Here is a 27714-nt window from a genome sequence, read left to right on the forward strand (position 1 = left end):
ATATCTCAGTTTTCTTCTCGCTTTTTTTTCCCTCAATACTACAATATTTTTTACTTTATTCTCTTTATTTTTATTATGACTTTTTCCCAACCTAATTTTCCAAAAGTCGCAAGTTTAATCTTTGTTTTATTTTCCACTTTTAAAAGAATAACGTCTTTCTTTCGTTATTATTTCAACTTTTTGCCTCATAAGTTACATTTTTTTTGCTGGTACAATTATGACTTTATTCTTGTAAAGCTTTTTTTTTCTCGTAAGATTACAACTTCTCTCTCTCTTGCTCAAATCACTAATAATAATAATAATAATAATAATTTTGTAATATTTCAACATTAATCTTGTATTTTTAGAACGTGCCAAGGGCCAATTAAAAAACAACCATGGGGCACAAATCGCTCCCGGGCCACACTTTGGACACCCCTGCATACAATTAAAAAAATTACAATTGCATTTAAATGGCTGCTGCATTTACAAGATGCCTCATTATGTACACATGCTCTATCTAATAAGAGTCGTAAAAAAATAGTTAAGAAATAGTTAGTCAGTGTAAAAATGCATTAAATCATCCTGAGAATAGTCTCTCACCTTGTGATTTCCTTATTTAGCAGGGCAAAAACACCTTTGGGACTCTTTTAGTGTCGTCCATTCAAAGTGATTTTACCTCGGCGAGAAGATAGAAAGAAAGGTGAATGGATATGTGTGCATCAGGATTTATCCACTGCATGTAAAAAAACTACCAGGATCATTCAATTCTACTTTACTGCCATCAAGCTGATGAAAGCGGCCGTACACACAAACTTCATAATGCGTGCGTGTGCGTGCGTGCGTGTGTGTGTGCGTGTGTGTGTGTGTGTGTGTGTGTGATAGAGTAGATTGATTCCTAATATAAACAGTAAATGTGTCTGCTGACATCTGTATTGCAGTGCCCTTTATGTTCCTCCTTGGCCAACTCCCTCTTTCAGTGTGTGTCCGTGTGTGTGTGTGTGTGTGTGTGTGTGTGTGCGCGCTTAGCATACCTGTATAAATGTTGTTTTTGCGTGTGTTTTGGGATTATTTTTATTGTGGAAAAAAGAGGTGAAAGTCTTATTTAACAAGCATCAGCGGTACAGTTAAGCCCCAAATTCATACCCTTTTCATTTAATTTCAATATTTTAATAAGGAATACAAATAATTATAATAAATCATTCAATATTTTATTTATTTTCATACCAATTATAACTGTTTTTGACATTTTAAAAATGATTCATATCCTTGATGATAATAATCTTTTGCATCCTGTAATCCAGAGTTTTGATTCTATTTTTCATTTTTGAAAATACAGTATTGTACCAGACGCACGTTGACGAAATAAAACCGCATTTTAACTCAAAATTTGGCCAACGTATGAATCATTTTGGGCTTTATCGTAAAGCCAATCATTTGTGCAACAGGACAACCCAATTCGTGCAGTATTTTTTTTTTCAAGTGATGAAAACGCTGTGACGATATTGTTGCTTGTAAGCCGTGGGTGGGCGTATCCAGACATCTTCTCATGTACTTAGTCCTCCTGCACACAGGTACCTGCTCCGCTGAAGGTGAAAGAAGTGCTCACTTGAGCTCATTGAAAAGTAGATGTGACAGTAAATTTTTCAGGCCCTTGTGAGATGGGAGATCTTGTTATAGCAGTCAGGATGGGGGTCAGGGCAGTGGCTGCTTGATGATTGAGGAAAAGAGAAGTAAATTCATTCTGCTTCGGGCACTTTGTCAAGTGCCAGTAGCTTACCGTTGAGAGCCACTCACCCATCACCGTGTTACGGCCCCAGAGGTCACCTCGCCTGCCATAAATCTGCCTCGCCTCCTCGTCTGCTAAACCTATTGCCTTCCACCGGCTGAGCACGAGCAGTGAGGGCCTACAGCTGCTGGTCCTCGTAGTCACGGCGAAGAGAAAACACGGGAGAATTGGTGCTGATGGTGTCAGGAGCCATTTAGGTGGTGTTTGGACCAATTGGTAGGGAGGTAGGGTTTTACTGTACATGTTGAGGCATACTGAAAGGTCACCTGACTGCTTTACAGGTTATTAACTCATTCAATACCAAAGATGAATGTATGCGTATTTATAAACCCAAACGCCCGATCCCAAAGATTACGTTTTTTTTGCACGAGAGGCAAAAAGAGGTCATGAGGCAACTGCACACATAAGGCATAAAAACATGAAAACGGCCACAAGGTGGCAGACGTGCATTTGATAAGAGCTCGGCATGGATCATTTGCATGTGCAAACACACTCGACAGCAAGGAGGAAGTGGGAGAGCACAGCGTGCAGAAGGTTAAGCATTGTAAGGAAATTTTAACGCATGTGCACGCACACGCATGTGCACTAATGCACACACCCAGTCGCGTATTTAAGAGACACAGGGAATCTAAAGTAATGAGTACAACAGACACTCTTATTGCAAATGTTGCATTTGGAGGGGGAGGAGGTGTGATTGGTGTGTCTAAGTGACACATTTTTTGGGGGCGTCTCAATTACTTGCAGATTTTTGCCAATCACTGCTCGAGATGCACTTTGAGAAAATGCAGGAGCTGGAAGCCAGTTTGGGGCAAATGAAGGCATGAGAGGATACGCAAATGACCGCCCTGCTAGATTTGAATGTCCACCACTGAAGTTGTGTTTGAATGATTATACTGCAGAACTTTACAGTTGCCGTAATAAAGATATATCTAGTCATTCACCCAGCTATGAAACAAATACATCAAAGTCACACCTTGCTATTCAAATGCTGAATATATTATATTTGATTTTGAGATGATGAAGTGGATAGAAAGATCCTTCAGCTGTTCTTAGGAAGAACTTTGATTCACTGCCAACAGGTTTTTTTTTTTCTTTTAAGTATGCAAATGATGGAAAAAGTACTTTTTAATGTGTAAAAAAAAAAAAGATTTGCAAACGGCAAGATGAATACTAAGACACCGCTTATCCTTAATTCATTCACAAGAATTACATTTGCTTTATTTCACTAATATTTCTTTCTTTAAAACTGACCTTGCGGTCATTTTTTCCATTTGTAATGGCGGGATGTGTTTGGTGCATCAAGGCTCATGAGCCCTTCAGAAATGATGCGGGTTAATTTGGACTCTTGCACTAATGGTCCTGAAAGGCTGTATGGAATTTCATGTACTTGAATAAAAAGGTTTACATTCACCACAGCTATCAACTAACACAACTAACACAACTAACACTAACCACTCTCCCAACCGTGGACGTCCTCGTCTGTCTCACCGTCAAGAAAGTCTTTAATATTTCATTTGAACATTTTTCTTGGTTGGTGGTAAAGGAAGAAAGGAAATGGATCTAGTGTGTGTTGTGTTGTGATTATGAGACTTTGTTGGTCTCGTGTGTGTGTGTGTGTGTGTGTGTGTGTGTGTGTCAACTTGGAGTGATCTGCTGTTGCTGAAGTGTGTCCTCATGCGCCGTAATTACACCTGCCCCGACTTTTGTGGGCGCGTTATTTGAAGTTGATTTTTCTTTTTTTATTGAAGGCACATGTGCATGCGCGTTCCTTTTTCCAACATGCAGTGCACAAGCACCAGGCTGCTTTCAATATAACCTCTTATTAGGTGGTGATTATCCCGGCCGCGTCTGGCTTCTTTCAGACGCTGACTTGAAGTCGCAGAGGCCAGGGGCACACGAGGAAGAAAGGAGTGAAAACTTCCTGAACCCAGCTTTCACCCCCACCTCTAAACCTCCAGTGTACCCCTCAAACTATGAACGAGCAACCTTATATTCAGCCTGTTCTTGTGGGGCGGATTTGTTCGTCGTAGAGTGAATGCTTTCAAAGACAGCAATACTGCATCTTACGACCTTCAGATTCTCCCAACAAATATGCTGTCCCGAACATTTGCATTAAAGTAGCATAAAAACACTGTTGAGAAGCCTTTGGAAAAAGTGACACACCACATGGTGGGCGTGTAATTAAACCTCAAAACTGACAGCAAAAATAGGATTGACTCAAAACGTGCCGTGATTTGCGATGTTTTAGCCTCTACTTTTTTCTTCAACCTTGAGCCCTGCGGCCTATACAGCGGAGCGGCTAATTTATGGCTAAATTCTAATCTTGTGACATCTCCTTTACTTCAGAACTACTACTAATCTTTTAAAGACTGTGCCGCTCACAAGTCAGTGAGGAAAAGGTATCTCTTTCTTTGGCAGGAGCCAATCACGAGCTATCAGTGCACTCACGAGCTTGTCAACCCACTGAAAAACGCAGGAGGTCATTATATATAACAGTATAACAACGTAACAGTCAGACACACGGTGTCATCTTACAAAGAACAGTAAACTCATCACATAGCAACTTAACACTCAAAAGGTATACCTCGGAAATACAGACATGTACCAAAGTGATTTTGAAATGGAGAAAGGTTTTTCCGTAATGCATTGTGTCTGAGTCACGCATTCATTGGGGCGCTGCAATGACTGTGGGTCAACTGGCTTCCTCTGGTGGACAGAGGCAACATTGCAGCGTCATCCATCCATTTTCTGTGCTGTTTGTTCTCCAATGAAATGGTTTGCTCAAACAAAATGCATTATGGGAAAACTTTAGAATGTAGGGTTTTTCCCCATTTTAAACTCGTATTGGTACATGTTTGTATATTTCGGAGGTATACCTTTTGAGTGGTAAGTCGTTGCGTGATGAGTTTAATGTTGTTGGTAAGATGACACCGTGAGTCAGACTGTTATACTGAGCAATGATCTCCTGCGATTTCCAGGGGGTTGACAAGTGCTTCCTGAGTTTTTTCATATCTCATCATTGGCTCCTGTCAAAAAAGAGCTGCCTGGTCCTCACGGACTTGTGCGCGCCACAATATGCCAGACAGGAAATAATGTTCTATAAGCCTACCAATCACAGCCTCAGGTTCGATTTTTGCAGAGGTGCATATGACGCTGCGCAAGAGCTTTTGCAGGGGGAGGAGCGAGCCGGTGTAGCATCCGCTGGCAGCTCTCCAATAACTAGTTGCAATTTATTTTTGTCCACAGTGGGACCCAAACCCTCTTCCTCTAGGTTCCAGAGACCTTATGCCACATCCCTGATCCAGTTGTCCATGACTGTTATCATGAGACCCTGCTGTGTTTATCACGTATAGTTTTCCATCCAGTTAATAACTTGAAATGCAGGAATTGAGTTGGAGCCGAGGGTAGAAGTTCAACTGCAGATAAACGCAAGGCAACGCAATGGCAGGGCACATGCAGACAACCATTCACACATATGGAACATTTACAGTCTCCAATTAGCCTGCATGCATATTTTTGGAGAAAACCCCAAAACGCACGGGGAGAACATGCAAAGATTTGAACCCTCGATCTCCTGACTGTGCGCCCAACATGCTAACCACCGTGTTGCGGCTCCCGCAATACAATTCCGATCTAACAATTTTGGTCATGCACCAATGGTTGGTTATCACCAGGCCACTCTATTTGGCACACGTTAGAATTCTCCATTCTTGTGCTTGCTAAATTAGCGTGGTTGCAACCAGTCGGTGCCAACTGCTATACAATGATTAAGGAATGGAAAAAAATGACAGGTGAAATAAGACAGAAGGAAGAAGACATGGATGACAGGCAGAGAGAAAATAGTCTGGCTGGGGTCTTCATAGGAGCCCAAACCTCAGCTGTCACCCGTTGGGCTTCCAAAGAGCAAAACAATGGACTGGACAGATGGTCCCAAACACGCTGCAGTGGGCTTGACGCTATTAAAAGCTGTTTGCTTCATGCCAGACGCTAGCAGGAATTGTGATCTGTTTGTTTCTGAACTGGATATACATGTTTGGCTAACAGCTTTTGTTGTTGCAAGAAACCCTCTAGCGTGCTTTTGGCCACCAAACGGCCATTACGAGTCCGACTATGATGTCTGTGTTTAGTTAGCTCATAATTAAGAGACAATCAAAGGCAGCACATGTCGGTGATGGACCAACAGTACGGTGATTGATTTGCACTCGGTGGCTGTCAGCCAACACTGCAGCCCATGATGAACTTTTGGCTGATAACCAATAACTAGACAACCCAACAAAGCCCGCCCCTCTAGGCCACCTACCTTCTCCTTCCCTGCTATTTTCTCCTCATTCCTCTTGCCTTCATCAAGAGCAGCTCTGTCACGTCGGGGTGATGGACTCCTCCGATGCGTTGACCTTTCTCCCTCTGGCTTGCCCCCCGCCGTGCTGCCCTCTCACATGTAGATGAGACGGAGACAGATGAAGATATTTTGCAGTATTTTGGTTTGTGGCGGGGGTGTCATGCCGTGACACAGTGAAATTAGTTTTGGTGGAAGCGGATCAACCGTCGGCCAGGGAGATGAATCCAGACATAGAGGGCCTGTTGAGAGAGCAGACTTGACAGGCAGCACAGGCAGACGATTTGGGAGGAGTATGTACCTCACTCACGGTGCAACGAAAACACGTGTGAACACATAATGTAACGATACCGCACGGACTATGCGGGTATCGTTACAGACCGGGGGTCGGCAACCTTTTGCATCAAAAGAGCCATTTTGCCTCCTCTTCCAGTAAAAAAAAAAAAAAAAAAAAAAAGTCTGGAGCTGCAAAACATTACACTTATAAACTTTTATAAGCTGGAATGTTTTTTAAATGTTACCTATTACAACAAAAGAATAAAAAAACAGAAGTGCAACGAGCATGTGTACGCCTATACGCTGAAATCTTTGAAGCCTTTTTGAGCGGTTGCCATATTTGTTTGAAATGAAAGCAAAACGCAGCCAACCTTAATATCAAAAAGCTCATTTGGGTTCACGTTTGACTGGCAGAGGCCATTTTTCATTTCCTGTTTATTTTTAATTGGGAGAATGGATGAGCTGATATTTTTGTGAGCGGTTCTTTCACGTATTTTCCATCCGTGAACGGCTTCCCCCTCCTTCCCATCTCATGTGCAGCTCAGTGCTGCAAACTTCTCCGTTTTCTCACTAAATCTGGCAGCTTTCCAAACCCTCTTGGTGACTTATTTACCCAAAATGTTGATTTATCCCTTTCATTCGTCATTTATAAATGTTTATATGCATTTTAAATTGTTTTCTGCATGCAAAACTATAATTGTAAAACTGTAAAAACGTGTTTGTGTTAACATTTTGGGCTTTCTAGAACAGATTAGTTGGAATTGCATTATAATGGGAAAAACTGATTCGATGAGGGCACATTTGGGTTGGAGTCGGGACCTTCTGGAGCGGATTAATGACACTAACCAAGGTTCCACTGTACAGCTTTTCAAAGACAGCGAAACTTATTTTCATGTCACAATTTATAACACATCCGCTTACGTGCACGTAAAGCACGCTCGCACACGCTGACCTAACCCCGCGTGCATGTCTGTGTCTGTTTCCAGCTCAGCTGCCCATTCCTTGTGCTCCAACGAGAGTCGACAACACCACCAGCCAAAGTTCCACGGGCGCTCATCTGCAAAGGAAGGTAACTGACAATTGAGTCGCTCGCAGTGGGACTTTGAGACTTTGCGTTGCCAGACAGTTGAGGGGGGGTTAACAACCGCATTCGATCTTTAACCTTTGGACAGAAACAGACTCAAGTCAGACTGAACGTTTAGACTTCTGAACTGCGGTGTAACAAGCTGGTCAGTGCCATTTTGTTTATTCAGATGCATTGGAATCGTTTCATTGGGTTAAGCCACTGATTGATTTTGGAATACATTTCATGAGAAGCAGATAAATATTCACCATAAACGCCAATCAGTGCTTCACTGAAAATGAAAATGTGTATTTAAGAGTATTGAATTTATGGGACAAACACTTAAAAAGGAATGTGGGTACTTGTTAGTACTATATAGAGGTTGTAAACATAAAGCCACCGTTTGATGCTTCATGTCAATAAGTGGGGCTCACATTTTATATTATGCCAATAAGTAGTTCAAATCAAATCAATAATAATCAATATAACACTGACAGTGAACATTAACACGGCTTTGAAATAATCCCCCAACTCACAATACTGTATTCCTCTGTCTCTCTCAGCTGTTTTATTTCTTTCATACGTCCTCACACACTCTCACGCTCAACTCAATGCCATTTGTGCTCCCATGTCCCCCTGGTGACGCGTGTCAGTACTACATCTTCCGTGTTTTACACGTCCATGTACTGTATTTTTGAGTACTTTTAAATATTATACTACATATACAACCACTGTTTTTTTAAATAATAAAAACAACACTGACTCTGACTGTATTTTAAGAGCAATGTGTTCACATAAATAATATTTAATAAATTTATTAAGATACGTAAATAATAATATAATAATAAATGTAAATAATGTAGACTAATAATAATAGTAATAATAATAATCCAATGTTATATAAAATGTACAAACACTGAATTGGTGGACTAATTTTCTTGATGTTTTTGCAGCATTAAAATTTCCTAAAGAAAAATAAAGAATCCAAAATGAATGACAAAATTATTATTCATTTTGATATTTAAATAGTAATAATAATAAAACAATTTTATATAAAATGTTAAAACATTGCATTGTTGGGCTAATTTTGTTGACGTTTTATTGCATTGAAGTTACTTAAGAAACATTAAAAATAAAAAAGAATGCAAAAAATAGGATTTATTTAGCTCTTTAAATCTTAACAATAATAATCATCATACCATATTATATCAAATGAATGAAAGAACAGAAATAATAAATGAAAAGAAATATACGACAGTAAAATGGGTGAAAGAATGATCTTACATAAATAATAATTTTTAAGGGTCATCCTTTCCACCACCCCCTTGTCTGATTCTTTTAGAAGCAGTGTCAGACTGTCCTTCCCCCAAAGTGATTGAAGCTGACTTTCCTCTCCATCCAGCTTTGTTGTTTCTTCTCAGTTGTTGGGTGGTCCTTGTCTCTCTCTTTCTCTTCCACTCTATCTCCTTCTCCCTCATTGTCAAGTTCATAGCGTCTGTTTCTCTTTGAGCGCTACGGCACCAGTCCATGGCTCGAAACCCAATACTTGAGTATACACAATTAAGTTCACACCAGAGGTTATTGGATGGAAGTACGGTCCCATTCCACACAATGTGTGAATCAGCCAAAGGATGGGAGGGTTGGTGTGCTGGCGGGTTATTTGGTCAAGGTTGAATAAATACTGGGGGTTAGCAGTATTGTGTTGTGCATTGCCTGGCTTTTACCTTCGAGGGCTTTGCGTTGCAATCAAAGATGTTGAAAGTCAGTGTGTTGGCTAATGTTACTACCTGAGTGCACCGTGTGCTTTTCTTACAATAGTTGTCGTTTTTTCACCGCCATTGTCAGGCAGCAACGCCACGATTCAACATACAGCCAAACCTCAGTTTTCCAACGCCCCAGTTTTCGTATGATTCAGTTTTTGCCCAAAATTTTGCCCCTTTATTGTACAGTATTGCACGTCAGAAACTAGCGCGATTGTCCTGTATCGTATCATTCCGCGGAGTGCCCCACGCGTTGCTCCGTGCATTTTTTATTGCGTGCGACTGGTAAACAACCTGCCATGGGGCCACAGAAAGTTGCGAATGCCAGCAAGAAAAAAAGTGAGAAACACCATTGAAACAAGAAATAACTCACCGCTAACAAAGTATGAAGATGATGTCCGTGTGACCGATTTTCTCACCGTCTTCTATTACGGTAAAAATGATTTTAAATGTTAAGTTATCCATTTCATTCATCATTTCAAATTATTTCTCATTGTTTTGCGCATGTAAAACAACGTTATTTTTTGTTCATGTATTTGGGTGACTGGAGGTATTGCAGGAAGCAAAAGGGTCGACGTTTACTGCATTTCTTTCTTCAGGTGGTTATTTTGCATTTTTTTGTTTTTTTGCTTCTTTCGCATCTGTCAAGAGTTGCAATTTTTCTATGTACAGGGGAGCCTTGGTTAGCACCATTAATGCGTTCCAGAAGCTCCAACTCTAACCAAATAAATTTTTCCCACAATCCACTGAATTTGTTCCAGAAAGCCAAAAATGTTAACACCAACACATTTTTAAAAATAGTTTTGCAATTATAGTTTATAAGTTGAAATGCGTGAAAATACTTATAAATGATGATGGGAAGGGATACGTGAACATTTAAGGTTACTTTGACCTTCTTTGAAGACGTGATTGTTGCCAAAGGCGGCGAGATCAATACCGACACCACCTTCCCATTTTGCCAGTTTTTGCCCGTTTTATTTCTTGAATTCAACAGTGTTTCTTGCCTCGAGCCTCCGCTGTTTTTTGCTCACAGCTGCAAAAGAACCCAAAATGAAGCCAAAGAAAGTAGCAAGTGCAACATTTTCACAAAGAAGGTGAGAAACACTATTGAATTTAATAGAAATAACTCATGGCAAAACAGGAAGGTGGTGTTCGTGTTGATCTCGCTGCAACAGTTGTGTCTCTGACAAAAATCACGTCTTCAGTAAGGTAAAAATACAATTATTTGTATTTAGAATTGTTTTATGCATGTAAAACCATAAAAATGTTCTGGAAGGGATTATTTAGATATGCATTTTTTTTTTCGGTTAAAGTATGTTTTGGTTAGAGTCAGACCGCCTGGAACGGATTAATTACGCCGATCAAGGTTCCAATGTATGTAGAATAACTGCACTTGTTTTGGGAGATGCTAAAGAAGCAACATAACGACATAAAAATGCAAAAGAGCCAACCGAAGAAAGAAACGCAGGGTCCGAAAGGCCTGAACGTCTGCCCGTTGCATCCTCCAATTTTAGGAGCAACATTTGGAAAGCCTCCTGCGATGAAACAAAACACAATCTTCCAGTATTTGCCCAGATAAACTCACCCCAGTTGACCTTTGCAGCCCGTTGAGTGTTTTCGCCCTCCGTATGCTGTTCACACGCGATTGGGAGACCCCTGACAGGCCAGCTGGATCCCCCACCCTAAGCCACCCCAAACACACACGCACACACCAGAGGCCAGCGAGTCATTCAGTTATTTGATTGGAGGGTCATGAATGTGTGTAAGTGACAGGGGTGTTTTGGGGGTTTCCTGTTTTGGCCCGTGTGCCTCGTGTGCTTCCTGGCAGGGGGGTTGCTGGTGTCATGTCATCTTCGGGCCTGGCGAGACGCATGCAATTTTCCCATGGGGTAAACGGATACGGTGCTTTATAGGACATGATAGAATAAGATGTTTATCCAGCTGCCATCAAACAACACTTGACATCATGACACCGCGTGAAAACATTCTGTGCCTCGTAATGAAGTCCTTTTGGAACATTTCTCTTTGAAATGTGCCCTAACTACGCTCTGCTAAGCACCTACGTGCATTTCTGTTTAATCAGTGGTAGACACCGACTTTATATTTTCAAATATATTTGTAGTGAAAAGCAAATGTTTGCTTATTTATGCGCAATATTAACTTTCGTTCAGGGTTCATGAAGTCACATACATCACTTTAATTGAAAAGTAAAATGTAAACAAAGCATGCGTACATTTTTCTTTCACTAATACATTTAATCAACCTGACTTGCTCTACTTTTTCAATTTTAATGAAAGATAAAAACTGGAAAAGCACACTAAGCAACACGTCAATGCAAAGACGTATTTCCCTGGATATGTGTGTGTAAATGTTTATTTATCCCACAAACACACACACAAGCACACCCGGGGTCGGTCATGTTCCATTAATCCAAAGCAAGCAGTGGTGATTGATCAATTAGCCCTGCTTAAAGCTGTGGCTCAGGCTGATCAATATCACTGATCACCAGCCAAAGGTTTTTCATTAAGACCTACTGCTCTGCATGAGTGGACGCTATTAGCATAGATCACACCAGCTGGGAGGAATGCCAGGGCGGGGCCAAGAGGTTTCTCCACTACCAAATGAGTGAAAAAGGACATTTTGTTGGAGATATAAAAATTGATCCGATGTTGGGATTAGCCCGAAATTTGTTGCAACTTCCCAAGGCAAAAAACTGAATCGTATGAAAACTGGGACGTTGAAAAACTGAGGTTTGGCTGTACTGCAGTTGCACTGTGTCAGCAAAGAATTGATATATTTTTAGTCACGTTCTTTGACAAATATTACTATGGAGTCATCCCTCGTTGATAGCGGCTAATTGGTTCTAGACCTGACCACGATATGTTAATAAATGGCATATTTGCATAGTTTTAGCATAGAAAACCTGTTTATGACTCTAAATACAGTTTTTAACATCAGTAGAACCCTGTAGAAGTGGCGGGGCCAGAAATGTTTAATTGGGGTGGCCAAGGTGAGACCATTACTCACCTAGGAATAAGTTGATACCTGAAATGTCTAGATGGCCAGTGGGCTGGCCGATGAGTGACCAATGGTGGCCACGGCCACCTAGCTCCACCACTGGCTAGCAAGCTGACGAGCTAGCAAGCTAGTGAGCTAACCAGTTAGCCTCAAATTTATTTCTTCCAAATATATGAAGTCACAAAACTTACCACTTCCACACTCTATGATGTGGGACATGCCATGGCTGACTTCATGGCTTCATGCAGTTTTAAGGTCATGTCTTGTAAGCTATTGTCTCATCAATTTTTTGTGTCATTACTGCTACATTACTGTTTTCACTAATAGACCGTAGTCCACCACAAAACAGTGCTGATTTATGAATTCATTCATTTCTGGAAAAACGTGATATAGCGAGAGACGACTGATATTATTTCCTTACGAAGTGATTTGGCTCCGGGGCAACCCCTGGCCTCGGCCCTCTTGGTGCTGAGTCTGAAGTGTTTATTTTTAAAATCTGGATTTTCATGTTAGCATTGTGAAAATCTCACGTTGCATGTGAATAGCCTTTAATTCCCCATCCCATTGTTGCCCTTTTGTTGTTAGTTACCTGAAAAACAGCGGATGTCACTGCACCACAGTGATATTTCTCATCCGCGACCCCACCGAACCCACGGGATCATCCGCAGCCTGAAACAAAAAAACACCGGGCTGCCGCCACTGACAAACTCACCTTTCTCACCCTCCCCTGCCCCCCAGTGGGGCCGGGGGCCATTGTTTCACTTGAACAATCCACGCCGAATTAAAAAATGACCACGCTTTGTTCAGCGAGGCTAATGCGTACTGCTGTCACGGAACCTGTCGTTAATGTGCCATCGCTGCGTCTCATATCCTCGGCAGACACAGGCAGAGCTTCCTCCATCCGTAGGGGGGTGTGTGCACCAGTGCAAGGGATGCTGTTGAATGAATAACGGAAGGTTGGTGTTGGTCATGTGTGAGTGCGTGCATGTGTGTGGGTTTTTGAGCACATGGGAAGGGAGTTGGTCACCGAGATAGTGAGGCAGACAGGAAGAGATCGTCCTGCTCCTGCCATGGCTGGAAGTTGAGGCCTTTTTCGTCATGCATAGGCAACCGCTCATGCACGATACACGAGTGTGGATCGGGTTTTTAGCACGCACACATTTAAGATAAAAGCCCTGTGAAATGCTGAAACTTTACAGGCAGCGCTCCTTGTGTCCCTATTTACGGGTTTTACTCGTCTCGTTGGGATGTACGGGAGAAGACTGATATTTCCGTGGGCTGTAGATGGGTGGCGCTGGGTGGGATGGATGGACAGATGACACCCTCATCCACCCCCACTGGGGAGAGGAAGTCCCTATCGGAGCACAACAGGAAAGAGACGGGAGGAAAACAAGTGCATGTCTTTTTGGACATTAAATCACTTCCTTTTTGGCCTACTTCCCCTCGCAACCGTCCTCTACCTCGTCCTTCGCCCAGCGCAGTTAAACTACCCTTGTAGTGGACAGAACAAATGATCAATCCTCCTCATCTCTCTTCAAAACAATGCGCAACTTCCTGTTCACAGATTCCTTTGAAGAAGAATCAAAGTCAGGAACATTAAAAAAATGAGAATTTTCAATTTGGAGGGAAAAAAAGTGCTGTCCTGTGCCTGTCGACACGTTTTTTGAAGAGTCTCTGTGGGAAATGTTGTTCTTTCATCCAGAAGAACATTTGTGAGTATAAGGGGGCCTGGCAGTGTTTGCACACGAGACGGCTATTTCTTCTTTTTAGCCTTTCTTCCTGGTTCGGTGGACCGCGTTGCTATCGGAGAAGTAGTCAATGATCACACAACTTTGAGAAGGTTTTCAAATTGTATGAAAAAATAAGAGCAATACCTTTGGTTGCAGGTATATCATCGATGAGGAAGACGGACGAAGAGAGTCTATATCGCAGTTGCCTACTAATCCTTTATGTGTCTGTCTCTTCCAGTCCTTTTTATGCAACTGTTGCACAACTCTGATTGTGCTATGTGAGTGTGTGTTTCAAGAAGGTCTTTTATGAGAAGCTGTTAGCCTGAAAAAGTAGTGAGCTAGTATTTTACACAGCTATGCTGAAGAGTTGAGGTCCAGGGGAAATGAAGGGTTTTAGTCCCTCGTTTAGGCCCTCGTTGATTAATTATTTGTGTGCAACAAGACTTTCCTCAACAAGGTTTAGCTGTGGCCAAAGCAGGAAAGAGTCTTTTTAATGGTACTAGGAATTGCAGCTCCAAAATATTAGTCCCGAACACAAACATACAGGACGACCTTGTATGTTGTGTTGTCAAACTGTGGTGTGTACCACATGAAGTTCAGAATAACGCTCATAAGATCACATGAAACGTGCAACTGTCACATAATGCTGTTGTCACCGCTGTAAAAAAAAGATGACTTCCTTCCTGTAGGGGACTTCCTGTTTATGTCTGAATGCAGGTCAGGAGGAATGAATAGTAGCTGTGTTCCTGCTTCGCTCGCTATCACCATCCCTAAAGTTGCCCCCCCCCCCCAGGGCTGTGTAACCTGCAGCCCTTAATATCAAATCCCTTCATTTTATTGTACTTCTTGTGTCAACATACGGTGAGACATATAGACACAACTTTTGAAAAATCCAGCCAAATTATTCAAATCATATCAAATGAATTTTTTATTAACTTGGATATCGCTCATTAGAGGAGAAGACCTCTGCCAAGGCTGAGCACTCTGGATTTGAAACAGCACTAATTTGTAGACTTTCACCTCAAGCCAGGCAATTTTTACCATTTAGATTAATTACGCAAAACTAACAAAAATATGTGTTTTACCTGCATTTTAAACATATTTTTGGAATGTTTTATATGTTTCTTGTAAGTGTGTAAAAGTATACATGGTGGTGGAGACCCTGGACCCTCATTTGAGTGTTTGGGTGGATGCTTGGGTATGACTATCCTATGTAGCGGCCATCTGCCATTCCGATGCACTTTTTCAGAACCTTCCTCTCTATAATTTATACCAGTCCTAAAGCTGCTTATGATCTGGACAGGTTTGTGTTGAGATCTTTTGCCCATGTCGATAAAGACCGTTATCTCCGCGCTGTCTGCCACCCCACACTCATCCATCTGTGGCTCGTATTGATCAGCCTGCAGTCCAGTGCCTTGGTGTCCATGTTGGGGCATCACACAGCCTCAGTTTACCTTCCCTCACTTCCCTCTCCGTAAATCAGATCTGTAGCTTGTTAGGCACTTTGCCGCTACGCTTCCGCTGAGAGGTCTTGTCAAACACTGGCGTACATGAGCTCCACCAAAGTATTTTCCTTTTTAAGTTCAAGCAGGCACAATCCTGATAAAGACGTCTTTTCACTTTTACGATGGCACAGTGTTGGCTTGGTGGAGTATTACAATTTCTACATTGCTGTCGTCGTCATTTATTTTTTCATAATAATACAAATCCAGTTCATCCGTTCCAGAAAGCCAAAAATGTTAACACAAAACATGTGCAGAAAACCATTTTAAATGCATATAAACACACACAAATGATGAATGAAAGTGATAAATGAACATTTAAGGTTACTGTTACCCTCCCTGAAGACATTATTCTTGACTTGACTGCTCCCAAAGACACGGTGTGGCAGCGAGATCAACACCTTCATCTTTAACAACACCATCCTGTTCTCAGGGTTTTCAATCGATCGCAACTGGACTGTTCAGGTTGTCTTAGAAGACGTTTTGCCTCTCATCCGAGCAGGCCTCATCGGGTCATGCTCAAAGACTAGGTGGGACACACACAAGTCAGACTAGATAGGACATTTCTAGTCTGAGAGCTTGGTGCGAGATGCGATCTCGGCCCAGCAGGCCCAGACAGGAATGGTTGGCTCTTTATTGGTTAGTATACAATGGAGTGGGGCCTCTGTCCGCCAATGATGGTCATTTGGGTGGGATCACCTTCGTTAGCATCCTATTCAGATGTAATGATGGTCATGGATTCGGATGGGTCCTTCTGAAACCATGCTAATGAAGGTGATACCACCTAAACGACCATCATTGGCGGGCAGAGGCCCCACTTCATTAGTGCTGTCCTATCTAGTCTGACTGGTGTGCGTCCCATCTAATCTTTGAGCATGAAATGATGAAGCCTGCTTGGGTGAGAGGTGAAACATCTTTGACTCAACCTGAATAGTCCAGTTAAGATCGATTGGATCTCAGTGAATGAGAATAATCACAGGCATCACCATCCTGTTTTTTCTTGAGTTCAATAGTGTTTCTCACCTCAAAAACCCTAAATGGAGCCAAAAAAGTGGCAAATGGCAGCATTTTGATAAAGAAGGTGAGAAACTATTGAATTCAAGAAATAACTCATGACAAAACAGGAAGGTGGTGCTAAAGATGAAAGTGTTGATCTAGCTGCCGCAGGGTGTCTTTGTCTTGGTTTTTTACACAGGTAAAACTGTAAAAATGCGTTTTGTGTCAACCCCTGATAACATCAAAGACGGGCGACACAGCTGACTTTCAGTTCTGGTTGCAAGCTAAGGATACAAACAGGATGTTTTGTGATTAAAAAAAACAAACACATTCACACAATGTATCAATAACATGACAAGATGCACCACACTAGAAAATATACGCAAAACGATGCAAAATTTTGGCGTAAATTTTTTACAATAACCGGTGCAGACGTTAACCGAGGGCCCAATGTACATGTAACATTTGAAACAGTATTTGATTACTCGTTACTGGAGAACAGAAAAAGCGTTAATGTTACTTTTAACGTGGTTATTCCCAACATTGACTGTATATAAATTGCAATTAGCTGCAAGTGTTCGTTATTCGGATGACAGCAAAATGAACTCAACCAGATCCTCCATCCAACCCAGATATCCAGGTGACGCAAAGATGGCATCCGCTTGCGTATGACCCGGTGATTGACCCAAACAGATGCTGTACGCATGTCCCCACACTCCCCAATGGCCCACACTCATGTTTTTCATAACCATGCTGCAAGTCTGTGATGTTCAGTGTTTATAGCCGCCTCTGGAAATGAACCTTCACTCCTAAGAGTCCTCGGTAGCTTACAGAAAGTGTTGCTGTCCCATGAGAGGCGTGGCAGACTAAATAATCACAGTGACAGTTTGAGAGCAGCTGTTTGCATGTGAAGGCCTGCCAGCAGTTGGACGGGGTGCTCTGAGAGACAGGAGGAGAACAAAAAAAAAAAAAAAGCAGCCACGGACGGGTGGGAGGATGAAAGGAAAGTTCCTCTTTGGTCCATTCAGGCATCTTTTGGTATTGATCACACGGCCAGATGTACTGTACGGCATGCTCAAGTACTTACGTTCCCCTGTGAACATGCATGCTCACACTCCAGTAAGAGGAACACTAAATTGAAGATGAGTCGTTTGTTCGTGTCATGTGCGTGGAATGCCGTGCACTACATAACATGCAGTTTATGTGCGTTAGTGCAAACACACATAATGGAATGTTAAGATGCTTAGCACTGACCAAAGTTCAGGAGCACATTGCCGTGGTGAAGTTGTTAAGATGCTATTTCCTGTAGGATTTAGTCACCGTAAAGGTTTTAGCGAAGTGTCATGCCTGCCTCTTAGGACTTATTCTACAAAACAAGAACCTGATTTTAAATGATGGTCAAGGTAGGTTTTGGTCCAACCGGTACAAATGTTCAATGTTCTCCCATCCACACATTTCCAGATACGAATGTTCAAGAATTGATTTTTTTTGGAATAAAACAGTGGAACAAATATTGCATGGCTCGATTTTTGTACACTGTCTTGGTTGTTGTACGGCCAAACAGTGCACCTAACAAACTTGTCTAGTGCCCAAACAAAGCATCAACGTGTTGGGGATTCCGTTGTTTTGAAGAGTGGATCGTGGTTCTTCTAGAGTTGGGGCACTATAGACAGATTCTGGCCAGGGAATCATCTTTATTATGTGTGTATCTGTGGTTTATTTGTTCATGGAACACACACAGAACGATGAACAACTTTGTAGCTGTCTCCTTTCTTCCTCCTGTCAAGCACTGCGCCATGTGCTGATGAAGCGTTCAGGTGCACTGCGCATTTTGAGTGTTAGAGGAATCTGTGCTTTTTTTTTTTTTTTTTTTAGGACGCCTTCAAAAAACTTGCAAGTGTCAGAACTTTGATAAAAAAAAATGTTGAATTCAAGACAGAACAGAACAAGGCAGAACTCGAAGGTAGGGTCTGTTACAGTAGCACTGTAATGTAAGGTTCCTAGTTAGCACAGGCTGAAGGGGGAATGGTTTAATGGAGACACATTTCTTTCCATTTTTGTGCCTTTTGGTTATTTGTCCTAGTCCTTTTGGAACTGATTCATGACAAAAACGGAGGGTCTGCTGTATTTCAAATGATGCCTGACTCATGTGTTTTCTCCGTAGGAAGTAAAAATCCATTCATTTTGCCTTTGACAGAACTTATGTAGAAGGTTGGAAAACTGTTTTTCTGTATTTTCTGAAGTCTCCCCGGGGTAGTCCCGCCTCACACTCTGAAAACCACCGATCTAGGGCATATTTCTTGATTTTCAAATGCTATGAATCACATAAATAATCAGTTGAGGCACAGGGATACGGACGTCATTTAATAAAAACATACTTGGTTTTTCCTTAGTAGGATGCCTTCCATTGTGCTCATGCAAAGGACAACGCTTGTGTTCCTTCCCTTAGACAAACAGCTACATAGGTGGTAAATAAATGTGTGTAGAAGTGCTAAGGGGCTGTGTGTGTGACGGCTGATGGTCCTGCTTTGTGTTGATTACTCTGCTCTCTAGCAGCAGGTCACGCAGATCAAGGCTGCTGGTGATCCTGCGGGACTGAAATGTTCTGGTTTTATGAGAGGCGAGCCGAGGCCGTCACCTGTCTCCACTTCATTCTGCTGAATATATTTTTTCACTGTGTGTTCATTCATTTTGGCATAAAAGAACACACAGTGACCTCAGACATTATGAAAGCCTTTTACATTCTGCCGTGTTAAAGGAATTGGAATACCAAAAAAGATGTACGTGGTTTTATTTTAATATAAATCTATTCAAGTCTTCACAGATTCACGTAAACCTAATTACTGCCTTCGTGACAGATTCTAACCTAATGCGGCAGCTCACAAAGCAATGGTCCATAACGGCAAACTATTTTTGGCCAGGTTTGTATTTTAAGGAATGTTCTTTCAGTCACAGGAAAAAAAATCACAAAATCTTAGCATAAGTCGGAAACTTTAACACAGTAGATAAGGGGTTGCGTTCCATGAGCGATGATTATTTGCAATGCGTAAATGCATAATTGAGCAGCCCATAAAATGTTGTTTTACTTTTGACACAGAGCTCGCGGCTAATCACATTTAATGTATAAAATGTGTAGGTACTCACCTCTAATGAGTGATAATGTAAGATGATCGATGAACAAATGGAGTTGAGGCATAGAATATAGCCTTTAGCCTGGTCGATTAACACAGCTGTGCTGCATTCAAGGACCGCCGAGCAAAGAGCGAAATCTTGATTTGTAACAGTGTTGCAAGTGTGTTGTACATTTTACCTGTATTATCACATATTTATAAATCATCTTATGGTTAATGAGATGTGTTTTCTGTGTCAAAAATGACCTATTTTTGGTGAAAAAAATTGGTTTTGGACCAGAAATCTGCAAGTTTTCAGGGCTGTGAATGCTGAATTGTCAATCTGAGGGGATCCATTGTGTACTTGTTTTGTTGAGATCCATAATGACATCTGGATCCAAGGGAACAAAGTGGAAATGATGTAAAACCTGATTAAATAAGATTTGAAAAGCATGGAAGCTTCTGAACAAAACACATTTCCTAGCTGCATTTTGAATGAAATCGTACAACTTTGTAGTAAATTCAATTTTCTGTTCTGTTCTATGGTTATCATCACAGTTTTCCTCTTTGCCATCATTGGTACCTTTCTGTTGTGGTCTCACAAAAAAAGCCAAAGGAAAAGTTAAATGTCACTGAGCTAAAGTCTGAGCTTATGTGCTGGTGTCACGCATGATGACCGTTTCAACTCTGGCTTCGTCTTCTTCTACTGTGAATGAAGTGGTGTTAAGATCGCGCCATGACACTCCACAGAGGCTGCCGGTCTGGTACCGAAACACGTGAATCGGTGCTCGGTAGTATCAACAAAAGTCGGTCGCTGCCTATAAAAGTACCGTTTTCGGTACCCATCCCTACCGACCTGTGACATTTTCTCCCTTTTAATAATTTTTTTGTCATAATTTGCAATGGACAACCCCTTCCGCAACGTGTTTGTGTTCAAACAAAAGGCGTTTTTTTGCAGTCTACCTGAAGTAGCATGTTGTGACATTCAGTTTGTCGTTCTTTGTCCATCCCTTCAAGCTCTCTTTTTGACACCGTCACGGCAAAGGTCAAGATTCATATGCAATCACGCATTCACCTTCGCCACTCGACTGAGCTCTGGGAAGATTAGGCCTTTGTGTCTTGCTCGCTCTGTGCGCCGGGTTAATTTTTTCCACAATGGTGCCAAGCAAATACAGAAGGAGTGTGTGTGCGTGAACGTGTTTGTGTGTTTGTTTTTAAAAGACGTTTTAACAGAGCAACTCCTATTGAATTAGATGACCCCCTGCTTGCTAAATGGATTTTTGAAGTGTCTGTAGTTGGAGGCTTTCAATTGGATGCAACCTTGAGTCCTTTTTTTATGGGAGCGCTGTAGGATTTAAGTGCCGGTATAACATGAGCGCGACTGAATGCGCGCTCCTCATTTTTTGAAATTGAAAAATCTCCAAAGGCTCACGCCATTGTGCAGGCAATTAATGGAATGCTGGCAGCGAGGTTCAGGTGCTTAAAAGTTGTATTTTCTCTCCCTCTATGGCTCTCCTTTTAATTACTTATAAAGGATAATCATCATGGAAAAAAGCATCATACTGCTGTAGGCTTCCTCTTTATGCACAATGATGTATAATGCATGCTTTGAAATGAAACGGGAGTGGCCTTCAAACCATTCCATTTCCAAATCTTTGTGTGTTTGTTTAGCATGCCGCAGAGATGCTTTTGCATAACAATGACGAGTGTTCCCATTAACAATGCTTGCCGATTCATTTCATCCTTACGTGTGTAAAGTTTGTCCGTCAGGTCGGCAAGCAATTGGTACCACCGCTGTCATTAGTGATTTGAAAGTTGGCTAATTGCCTCTCTGAAGACTTCTGCTCTTTCGCTTTATTTACTGTGTGAACCGTCACGGAGCAAAGATTCATTTAAAATACTTCTGTTGTATTTTCTGATTTAAAGATGTTGGGACGATCGTTGTTACATAACTGAATATAACGGGGAAGGGGAAATCTGCCGCTAGCTCCAAAAAAGATGAGACGAGTTCTCTGAGAATACTGAGGGACAATTTTATCAAACTTGCATGAAGGAGACAAGTAAATACAAGCTGAGAAGATGGCTTCTAGAGAAATGTCTGACTATTCAGGCTAAAATGTTCGCATGACAGGGGAGGGGTGATCTCCTCTTCCTGTGAGGGACGGAGGCAGTGAAGGGCAGGCTCACATGCCCAGACACGCAAGGCTATTGGAATCAGTTCATAGGCATATGGAGTCTACACGTCTACACCAAGCATTCTGTTCTTTATAGAACATCATATGAGGGAGACTAAAAACATCATATGACGAAAGAGGATTCCTTATTTATAAATTGAATATTTTTGTAGTTAGATCATTGAAAACCTCTTTACAACCTTCTAAATAACATTTTTAACATTATTAGAGCCCTTTAGACATGAAATAACACCCCTATAGTCACCTTTACATTCGCATTACCCAATATAGTAGATATGATAACAGAGAACAAGACACAGACATAAATAAGACACAAAAAAACATAACATAGACTCACATGTTAGCATTGCGAGATTTCCTGGACTGCGTACTTCCTATGGTGACTGTTGTCTCATGAATGTAGCATTGCTGGCACCTAGTGACCAGTGTAGAGTACTACATATTACGTCTTTGAATGTGTCTTCTGAATATCTTATATTTGTATTTTTGTTTGTTTAGTCTTTTGAAACTGCTTAATTTAGGCCAAGAATATGTCAAATGTGATTCTATTTACTAATAATAGGCAGTAGTCAACCACAAAACAGCAATAATTCATTCATTAATTTTGAAAAACCATGACAGAGCCATAAAATTAAAACCGCAAAATGGAAAACATTTATTATATATATATATATAATATATCATATTTATATATTATACATACATGCATTTATCTATTTATAATATAATTAGGGATGCTCCGATTTCCGTGAAAAAGCATGTGATCAGCATATACTATTGCAGCATGCAGCCTGAACACAGCGCAGGCATGCCAAACCCAAAACGATCATGTCTGCCATGTGGAATTGACCTACCTACCGTTTGTGAGAGTGATATACATTTTGCACCCTGCAAAACGTGCCACGAAAAATATCTGGCCAGGCTAGCACGTTAAAAAGCTTTTAATTTAATACGACATTTGAAGAACAAATGTGATCATCAGTCAAACGCCAGCTAACGCAGCCAAAACACTCGCCCATATGCGCGTGACAGTCAGCAGTCTAAAGCAAATGACCCCAAAAATAGTTGAGTTCACTGGACGAGATGACCAGCCTCTCTCAGCGGTGGACGACACCGGGTTTGCCGTCTGCTCTCCTACTTGGGGCCCCGCTGTCTCCTTAAAGAAGGCGTCTCATCCTCTGGAATTTTCAGCAATTTTATATGTTCTCTTGAAAAATAAGTCAAATATGTTTTTGTCTAAATGAAGGTGCCCTTTTTAGTATCATATAGCCACTAGCAGGGGTGCAACCAGGAATTCCCCCCCCCCCCAAAAAAAAAAAAACAAATTTGTTGGGTTGCCCCATTTTTAATTTTTAATAATTACCTATTTTTTGGGCCCCCTGGCAGTTAGGGGACCGTGGAATTGTTTGAACTTTTCCCCTTTTAAATAAATTTAAAAATGTACACTTCATCTAGCGGTATCAGTATCGGCCAATTTCACTCATGTATGATCAGTATCGGAATGGGCAGCAAAAAACCCTGATTGGAGCATCCCTAAATGTAATCATTTCTAATTTATTATATTTCATGTTTTTGGAGTGATGCAAAATGGAGCATGCAAAATGGAAGTGCTGCTGATTTGAATGTAAACTAATCCAGTTCCGTCATCAGAAAGCGTTTATATGATGCTCCCACTTAACTGTCACCTCTCGTCTACTCCTGGGAACAATTCCAAAAGTGATTATTTTTTTCATGAGCAACTGCGTGTGTGTGCGTGTGCGTGTGCGTGTGTGCGTGTGTGTGCGTGTGTGTGCGTGTGCGTGTTCCCATGCAGAAAGCGCATCTCAGCAAACACGAGTGATGAGTTTAAAAGCTTCACAAAACACTGGTAGACACAACTTGGGGCTGTTTGTGTGATAGGAAGGAAAGCCTGTTTAGAAACGGAGAGCATTACATCTGTGTGTGTGTGCGTGTGTGTGTGTGTGTGTTAGTGTTATCTTGCTTTTGGCAAGTTATTTATGTGCGTTTTTTTCCCTTTTTTCTCACTATCTATGTGGTTATCGTTGGACTCGACCCGTTTGGAGCTGCTGTCCACCTTCGGGGATGCACACAGCATGCATTTCTGAGTATTTTCACCTCAGGCTGCACTTGTTAGAGTCCGCGGATAAATTTATATACATTATTTATACAAATTCTGGGCGAGTGAAAGCAGGCAGGTTGAACGCATTTATGGACAAGGAGGCACTGCAAGCCAAGCTCCAAGTGAGGGTTGGTGGAGCTGGCTGCTCGGCCAGCTCTGTCTGACTAGCAGGCTTTGTTCTGCATAAAAAAGATGCATAGCACTAGTTGGAAATGAATTTTGGATGGGATCTGATGGGTTTTTTGTCTCATGTCCAATGCAAAAGCGCTTGTTCATTTAATAAACAAAGAATATATAGTGGATCCCTGCACAGTCATCATTCACCGTTCACAGTCCTGTAGATTTGTGAATTTTTTGGTCCAAAAATGTTTTTTTTTTCTCTGAAAACGGGCTTTTTTTTTTTTTTTAAAGAAAACACATCTCATTCATCCTAAGTTGTTAATAATTTATAAATACTGATAATACAGGTAAAATGTACAGCATACTTTTTTACTTGTTTGTCTTTATGTTTTACTGATAATGTTTTTTCGTCAAGCGCTGAGATTTCGCACTTTGTTTGGCAGTCCTTGAACGCACCATAGCTGTAGTAAAAGTTATATGTAACTTTTACACCGTCACGCTGATTCCATCAGTTCATCAAATCTGTTGATCTGAAACTGGAGGGAAACGTGAACGTTAAGCTCGCAAGAGCGTTTGGAGCGGGGATGAAAGCATCAAAAATAGACATTTTTACGGGTAACGTAACCGCCGCAAAAAGCGAGGATGGACTGTACTGTACAGTAGCTATACCTAAACGTGAGAGCACTTTGCCAATAAAGGAAAATAGTGTCACTTTGATTTGCCTGGTGATGTTACAGGAGGATTTGGTGCTTTATAATGTTGGTAGACCATAACATAATAGGTGTTCTACCTATTATGTTGAATACTCTCATCGGTGCTAATGTTTATGCTCAGAATTGAGTTAAATGCGTTAGATATGATTTCACTTTGGTTTTTATTGGCTGGTGGCATGCTCTTAAAAGCCAAATTAAGCACTACGGAGGAGGATAAGGTCAAAAGGATAAAATGTTGAAGTGAAATGTTACGATACCACACTAATAAAGTACTAAAACTAAACAATATGTTTTTTACCTTTAATGCAAAGTCGACGTGTGGGATGCTTTTACCTTTCAACATTACGGCTAAGGACTAGGACGAAGGATTTTCATAGTCGAATCTGATTCGTTAGATTTTGTCCATAGTTGTCTAATGGACGAATGTTGTTGTTTAGCCATGCTTCGGGGAAAATCAGGAAGTTGCAGTCCAAAAGTCTCTTACTGTGGGTCCTAACTTGTTTATTTTATCTACCAAAGACCGCACACTAGCGAGGAAAATGCACAGTAAGGAGAGTCTGTGCTGTGTTAGCTTGAGCTTCGCTTTGTATTTGTCCGCACCTTCCTCGCCTTTGTTTACATTCTCGACAACACCTGTGAGCCCTTCATTTTCAATTATTTATTACCACAGATGGCTAATTTTGTATGAAAATGGGCTACTTATAAGAAAAACATATGTAAACATTTAGTTGGATTCAACGGCCAGATTGATGGTGGAATCCTCCGAATGGAATCGTGGAATATTCTACGCCACCCCCCCATTCAATATATTTAATTCCTCAGCATGTCTTGTTCAATTTGTTTTACCATGTTTGAATAAACTAAAGGTGATGAATATCAAATACATGCTTTCATGTTCGTTATCTTCGGCCCTCTGTGGAAAAAGTTTGGACATCCCCGCTTATTGAAAAATGGCACATACAAAATGTAAGTACTATATATAACATATAGTACTATATATAAGATGTAGTACTCAGTACTATGTAGAAATGGTGTTTTCCCAACATATCATCATTGATGACCTCATTGGTGTTTTCTGAAATAGTCCTGCATGCTTTTACACAGGCGCCCCCCTCCTCACAAGTGGATGCGTCACCACCTGGTTGTAGTCTCCACGTCCCCATGGAGCTGGAGTTTACTGCTTCCTGCTTCTCATCTTCAGCTTCATCGTAGAAGGATGTGCCTCCCGTGATGAGGAGCCTTCAAATGTCAATTGTGAATCTTTTTTTCTTTGTTTTACTTAAAGCATAAACTGTGCTGTTTGGTAATGATGATATAGTCTGAGGTATTTTGGTAAGCTGTCTTTGTGTTTGTGCTGTGCCAAAGTGTGCTGTCATGGTACAACTGATGTTTTCATTTCTGTATCATACTGTAATGTATGTAACGCCCATGTTCTTACTGCTAGTAGGATATTCTTTTCTTTCACGTTTTTTTTCAATCACTGAAACTGTATCCATAAAGTGAATGCTAGCATGTCATATATGATATCACAGAACAGTGTTTCCCACCCAGACGGTAATGACCATCCATCCATCCATCCATCCATCTTCTACCGCTTATCCGAGGTCGGCTCACGGGGGTCAGCAGCCTAAGCAGGGAAGCCCGGACTTCCCTCTCCCCGGCCACTTTGGTCAGGAGAGGTGTTCCCAGGCCAATTGAGAGACATAGTCTCTCCAACGTGTCCTGGGTATTCCCCGAGACCTCCTACCGGTCGAACGTGCCCTGAACACCTCCCCTGGGAGGCGTCCGGGAGGCATCCGAGCCACCTCATCAGAAAACTCATTTCGGCCACTTGTACCCGCCATCTTGTCCTTTGGGTCACTACCCAAAGCTCATGACCAAAGGTGAGGGTAGGACAGTAGATCGACCGGTAAATTGAGAGCTTTGCCTTTCGGCCCAGCTCCCTCTTCACCACAACGGACCGATGCATCCACAATCCGCCTGTCGATCTCGCATTCCATCCTTCCCTCACTCGTGAACAAGACCCCGAGGTACTTAAACTCCTCCACTTGAGGCAGGATCTCATCCCCGACCCGGAGATGGCACTAAACCCTTTTCCGGGCGAGATCCACAGACTGGGACTTGGAGGTGCTGATTCTCATCCCAGCCGCTTCACACTCCGCTGCGAGCCAATCCAGTGAGAGTTGAAGGTCTCGGCTCGATGAAGCCAGCGGGACCACATCATCTGCAAAAAGCAGAGACCCAATCCTGCAGCCACCAAACCGGAACCCCTCAACATCCTGGCTGCGGCTAGAAATTCTATCCATAAAAATAATGAACAGAATTGTGACAAAAGGCAGCCCTGGTGGAGTCCAACCCTCACTGGAAACAGGTCCGACTTATTGCTCACAATGAGAACCAAACTCTGACATGCAGGAAACAAACAGCCTGAATTAGGTCATCCGGCGCCCCAAATTCCCGGGGTAATGACATAATTGTCAAATTTGCATAATTGGCCATGACACATTTGCAAAACGTCAGTAAAAACATGGAAGCAAACCAAATATGTTTCTATCTCCATATGATCTTTTTTCCGTTGCTTCTTGTTGTCATGTATCTCAGTGTCACAGGCAAGAGGGGCGGCACCACCCACAGCGGCATCCGCTGCTCGTTGAGAAGAGAAACATGTTCTTTCAGATCCCGCAGGTGTGTTGTAATGTGTTTATGAGCGAGGGCAAACCGGTTTGTGGCAGTCCAAATGTAAAAACCGCATAGATAAAATGTATAAAATAAATAATAGTCATCAGTATAGAAGTTAATCAAGTTATTAATCATTATTTATTATAATCAAAAAATGAAAAAAATCGATGTAAATATGTTTTTTGCCTGGGAGTTTCTGAGCAAAGGTGTGTTATAACGAATAAAAATGGATCTAGACAGTTCTTTGTTCATTTGTTGAAGTCGGTGAAAAAGACTTCCAGGGTGTCCAAACTTTTTCCTGTGAGGGCCGGATGCTGGATAATCGAAGG

General features: G+C 41.6%; 1 protein-coding gene across 3 annotated transcripts in view; it reads left to right on the forward strand.

Moving 5' to 3' along the window:
* The window catches only part of LOC129188826 (adhesion G-protein coupled receptor D2), a 102133-nt gene extending 74419 nt beyond the window's left edge, over positions 1 to 27714 (forward strand). For all 3 annotated transcript variants that reach the window (XM_054789854.1, XM_054789856.1, XM_054789855.1), the window contains 2 exons: positions 7367 to 7449; positions 25811 to 27714. In XM_054789854.1, the coding sequence (XP_054645829.1) occupies positions 7367 to 7449; positions 25811 to 25918 (191 nt within the window). In that variant the 3' untranslated portion in view covers positions 25919 to 27714. The remainder of the gene's footprint in view (positions 1 to 7366; positions 7450 to 25810) is intronic.

This window comes from Dunckerocampus dactyliophorus, chromosome 10 (genome assembly GCF_027744805.1).
Source record: "Dunckerocampus dactyliophorus isolate RoL2022-P2 chromosome 10, RoL_Ddac_1.1, whole genome shotgun sequence".
Classification (NCBI taxonomy): Eukaryota; Metazoa; Chordata; class Actinopteri; order Syngnathiformes; family Syngnathidae; genus Dunckerocampus; species Dunckerocampus dactyliophorus.